General features: G+C 44.4%; 2 protein-coding genes across 2 annotated transcripts; one reads left to right on the top strand and one right to left on the bottom strand.

The window, feature by feature from the left end:
* Positions 1-808: 808 nt before the first annotated feature.
* On the top strand, positions 809-1,677 carry FOMMEDRAFT_157745 (pectin lyase-like protein; the record flags this gene model as incomplete). The annotated part of the gene is made up of 5 exons (XM_007267876.1): positions 809-1,015; positions 1,099-1,199; positions 1,262-1,308; positions 1,380-1,560; positions 1,614-1,677. 5 exons carry the CDS (start codon positions 809-811, stop codon positions 1,675-1,677), a joined length of 600 nt encoding a protein of 199 aa, XP_007267938.1.
* Positions 1,678-1,833: 156 nt separating this feature from the next.
* On the bottom strand, positions 1,834-4,738 carry FOMMEDRAFT_109954 (GMC oxidoreductase; the record flags this gene model as incomplete). The annotated part of the gene is made up of 18 exons (XM_007267875.1): positions 1,834-1,907; positions 1,963-2,100; positions 2,156-2,239; positions 2,298-2,372; positions 2,427-2,493; positions 2,548-2,618; positions 2,678-2,928; positions 2,984-3,062; positions 3,116-3,258; positions 3,316-3,509; positions 3,562-3,630; positions 3,688-3,699; positions 3,772-3,810; positions 3,869-4,001; positions 4,067-4,170; positions 4,243-4,388; positions 4,432-4,551; positions 4,669-4,738. 18 exons carry the CDS (start codon positions 4,736-4,738, stop codon positions 1,834-1,836), a joined length of 1,869 nt encoding a protein of 622 aa, XP_007267937.1.
* Between the last annotated feature and the right edge of the window lie 604 nt (positions 4,739-5,342).

The raw sequence follows: 5,342 nt of genomic DNA, 5'->3' as shown, positions 1-5,342 counted from the left end.
TACCCGTGTCTCGTCCGCACAACAGAGCCAACACACACTGACACCGTCACTTCGCCCGACTTGACCATTGCCCGCAGTACTGAATCGTTGCCGGAGTTCAACGGTGACCTCCGGAGTGGGCTTAGGACTTGTGTGCTTGCGAAAGCTAGACAGTATTTCTTTTAACATACCCCGCATTTCGTCATTAGTACCAAGGCCCTGAATTGCACCAGTACTGTTACTCAAGAAGAACTCGAAGTCACCCGTGTCTGTGTTGGCAATCATGTTACCCGTCGTCGTGCCTTTTCTTGTCCACAGTTGCTGTTCTATGTCTCAGGATATGACCATCACTTGCTCCTGCAGTAGCTGATCAAGCTATCTTCGTCTCTCAACAGCAACGTCGATTTCGGTCTGTGTCATCCGAACCATGTTCAACGCCTCCAGCTCAAGCTATCTCACACTTCGTCGCCATTACACCTTTCAGGCATGTCTGGCCACCAGACGACTCTTTGATTTTAAAATTCAGTTCAGACAATGTATGTACTGCTTGTCCTCCTAACTCCTCCTAACGCAACCCCCAGGCCTTGCTTCATCCGAATTGTCACGTCTACGAACCTCTCAGTACACAATCTCATACGGGTCGACTGTGAGTCTCCTAAATTGTCTTATATGAACGCTAATTAAGCTCTATTGTTGCATGTAGCACCCAAATTTCATCTCGTGATCCAGGAACGTTCCAATGGTGAGATTTGAAACTTAGCGATTCGTGGAGCCGACATCGGCAGAAATGACAGTGTAGGTGTCTGGGATATGGCCAATTATTTTAGACATGGCTTTCTATTTGACGATGCACTCTATAGCAGGAACGAGCCATTGGATCCACGATGTCGAGGTGACAAATCGCGACGAGTGTGTCACTGTGAAGTCACCGTCGACAAATATCCTCGTCGAGTGGATCTGGTGCAACCAGTCCGGTGGAAGCGCTATTGGGTCTCTTGGCACTGATACGGCCATTGAGAACAACCTTTACCGAAACGTGTACACAAATAGTGGCAGTCAGATCTTCCTGATTAAGTCGTATGGGGAGGGTCTGGATATTTGCGGAATGTGTACCTACAGAATTTCCTTTCTCATAATACTGCTTATGGACTTGACGTTGACCAGTATTGGTCTGGACAGTCGCAAGCGGATGGAGCCGGTGTGCAGCTCAGTAACATCACGTTAGTTTCTTGTTGCAGGGCTGCATGTAAAACTGCCTACGTCTGACTTCGTGTGTTAACAGACTTGGGATGGCTCGGCCGTCGACGGAGTGCAACATCCGCCAATCCAGTTCATCTGTTCCAACTCTGCCCCATGCTACGACATGACGCTCAAGAACACCACGGTGTGACCTAATACAGGTGAGGCGGTAAACAAATGTCAGAGTGCCTTTGGAACGGGATCATGCCTCAAATCCGGTACTATCGACAATTACAATGTTATAACAACGACAGTGTCGAGGACACCAGGTTTCACGTCCCTACCAAAGCTGTCCGGAGATTTATCCGAAGAATTTGCTACTGATGCGTCGATTCCGATACCGTGAGCAATTTTGAGCATCTCTGCCCGCTGCCTCACTAATAACCAATTCGTAGGGCTATTCCGTCAACATACTACCTCGGTCTGCCGCAAATTTCTCCGCCTGCGAAGACCCCTTAGCTTTCATCGTCTTTGCATTGTAGACAGGATTGATACAATCAAAGGTCCACTCTCATTTACGAATCTAGTGTTCATTGCTATTGTAGCACAGGAGATATTCTAAGTGTGCTCTGCGCCAATGCGAGCATCTTCATTATTCTTAGACTAGATTATTCTTTAGATGTTTCTGACTTCGGGAATGCGCCCGCGGATAATGTCCGCGGCTTGTTCACCAATCGTGTAAGCTGTGCCTACAAATAGATGACTTAAGCCCATAGTACTATGAAGGCTGAATTTTGAACCTACATTGTGTATGTGCTGCAACGTGCAACGGCACAATGCTTAGATCTGTGATACGAATGTTCTGTGCACCGTAGACTCGTAAATTTGCGTCAACCACGCCATTTAGAGTACGTGGAAGCATGCTTAGTGTGCCCGCAGTATCTTGCAAGAAAACGTTAAGAACTAAAAACTAAAAACTAAATGTTGAACTGCATACGAAACGTTGATCCAATGTTGTCCTTGATATACTCCTGGATAGGTCCGTCACCACCGATTGAGGGGCCTGGGGCAACTTCGCGTACTATAATTCCATGAGACAAAATATCTAACAATCAAACACAAAATCGACGTTGACTTACAAATAATGTCCTTAAAGGGCTCAACTTCAGCAACTTTCCGAATAAATTTGAGAGTTTCAGCCATAAGTTCGAGATCTTCGGTAAAACGAAGTTAATGGAACATCTCAACTCTATATAAGCAAATACTACCAATGGGTTCCTCAAAGTAATGGGGATCCATCTCGGGCTGAACATGAGGATCTTTAGAAGTAACATGCTATTAATTTGTTCAGAAGTCTTCTTGTTAGCAATAAAAAAAAAGGAGACTCACGATTGTCCCACGACTGAATGGGCGATTCAAAAGCAGTAGAATAGTAATGTACTTCTTTCCTGGCTCAGGTGCTTATGGGAGAAAAGGTCAAACCACTCGACTAATCCAAATAACCGTAGCAAGTACTCACATCCTTTCCCAAACCATCCTGGAAAGCTGGCGATTTCACTCTCTCCTCCAGGACCATTCTCAAAGAAGTCAAATAACTTTGCAAACTGCTCGGAGAGTCCCGGAGGTAAAGAGCCCTCCTCCTTTTTAATCTTAATGCACTCGCGTTCTCTGGCAATGATTTCGCTCGCCTTTTCGACAGATGAAACGGCTGAAAGTGGGAGGAACGTGAATCCGGAAATACTCGTTCTATATGCGCCCTGTCCTTTTGCACTGTGTTGATTCAATTGAGCCCGTATGTAATGCAACATGTCGCTAGTGGGCTTACTGAAGGGAAAGCTGTGCCTCCTTGTACGCTGCATCGGTGAACGAGTCAAGGGTCTCAAAGCCGTACTTCGGGTCCAACTCTGGATATAAATTGTCAAGATACATCGAATCATGATAGTCAGGAGTACTGTACCGAAAATCACTCCACTATAAAAGTGTTCCTGCATGTTTTCCCCGACTCCCGGAAGATTAATTTTTGACTCTATTCCGAGGTGGTCTAAAATGTTTTTGTTTCCGATTCCGGACAACTCCAAGATTTGAGGCGATTTCAAGGCACTGACATCTTGCTCATCAGTTTTGTCCATCCCGAAGAATAACGTTTGCATTGCTCACCCAGCGCTTACAATAACCTCTCTGGCGACAGAAACAGAATGAACGTTCCCCTCATACTCGAACTCAATAGCACAAACTTTCACTAGATTGTCTGACACATCTTCATAAATTGTCCTATCCGTGACGACGCGATGAACTAGAGCACCGCAAAGGACCCGAAGATTAGGCCTTGTCGCGTTAGGACGATAGAATGCCTATATTGAATGAGTAAGCTCAGTCTGATCAGACAGTAAATGTACCATATACTGTTGCTGCGTAGCTCCGAGTATGTGACTTGGGATCAAGATTGCATGGAGCCATCCATGTTCCAATTGGCTACATAATGAATATAGTCAACTTTTGCCAAAAACGCAGTGGACATGCTACGCATACATCACCGTTATTCTTATATTCCAAAACATCAAAACATACGGTCAGCACTAATGAGTCTGAAACAATAGTCTGCATTTGACGTACCGGATCTTTTGCAACTTTGATACCTGCGTTGAGCAATGCCTGTAGTACAGGAGCGAGATTACATCTTGTCAATATCTTCTTGTAAAGCTAGACACACCTGATGGAACGGAATCTCCGGTTCAGCTACGACAGATGGGAAAGTTATTTTAATAGGTCCTGAAGAGCCATACGAATCGACATTGTATTCCTGCCTGTATTTCTTTGATAATTCTTTGTCCGGAACTGAGAACCTACACCAACAAAGAAGTGACTTCATGTATCACACAACTTTCAGATCAAATCGTCCTGAACTTACCCCTCGCACTTCTTCGAATACTCGTTAAATCGGCTCCAATTCCAACCAGGGTTTCCCAATACTTCCCACGCATCTATATCTGCTGCGGGCGGTTTGTTCCAGACCTAATTCGGAGTTAGCGAAAAAGGGAAACATCTCAAACAGTTAGTCCTCTAGCGGTTTAGGGAATCACGTACATAGAAGTTAATGGCAGAACTTCCACCAAGTACTTTTCCACGAGGCCATGCAATTGAATGATTATTTGCATGCATTTGAGGGACGGTTGAAAAGTCCCAAGCATAACATGGATCACCGAGATGTATACCGTGCTGAGCGGGAATGTCTACAGTGTGCATATCGAAAAATAAGTAATGAGAAGTAAGTACTGAACAACGGCTTGATAGACTTGCCGATGTTTGGATCTCCAATCCGCTCGAGCCCGGCTTCGAGCACTACAACTGAAATATGCGGATCCTCGGACAGACGAGCTGCAATTGTAAGCCCTGCTGTCTAAAGTACACGCAGACATTTCATTAGCGATTATCGTTATACGTGTGGGGATGCGCACGTACTCCTCCTCCTGTCAAATGATTCGAATGTGAACGTCAATACGTACAACCGACAGAAAAGATGAATACCGATGACGACATAGTCGAAAGTCTTTCCAGAAACGTCTTGAATAGCTGCGCTCATCGTTTAAGCCGTGAAGGGGCAGAAGATAGTTGGGGTGGGTCGACGGATTCGAAAAAACACCTGCGATTAGGCACCCATTAATATTCTTATGTATGAATGAGGTGTCTATGTCAGGCCAAATGGAGTGGCCGAACTTTGAATTTGCTCAGGGAGACCGCACATTTTGTCCTGAAACATTTTCTTTTCGGATGATGGCAAGCAGATGCATTTCCAAATGAGTAATCGGTTGTTCGGGCGCGGCGATGGTACAGGAGAGCATCCTCTCCAGAATCTCCAGAATCCCCGAGATTGGCAAGCCGTAGTTGCAGAAGGCCGAGAGAGGGCAAAACTTTGTCCCGTGATAATGTATGTGTTTTGATCACGGGACCGAGGGTCATGGCATTAAACACATGGGGCATTTCACAATTCCTTACCTTAAAAAATAACTTACATAATGATAAACATTATTTGAAATTTATTTTCCCATTTTTGACCAGCAAAAATTATAAACAAAATTTAAAACTTTCTTTATACAAAAACTAGAAATTATTGTTAACATTTCTTCATTTGTGAAATCTTTAAATAAATAGAAATAATAATCTAAAGCATAATTTCAAAACAAAAT

Source organism: Fomitiporia mediterranea, assembly GCF_000271605.1.
Source record: "Fomitiporia mediterranea MF3/22 unplaced genomic scaffold FOMMEscaffold_7, whole genome shotgun sequence".
Taxonomy (NCBI): Eukaryota; Fungi; Basidiomycota; class Agaricomycetes; order Hymenochaetales; family Hymenochaetaceae; genus Fomitiporia; species Fomitiporia mediterranea.
This window is presented reverse-complemented; position numbering and strand designations above follow the sequence as displayed.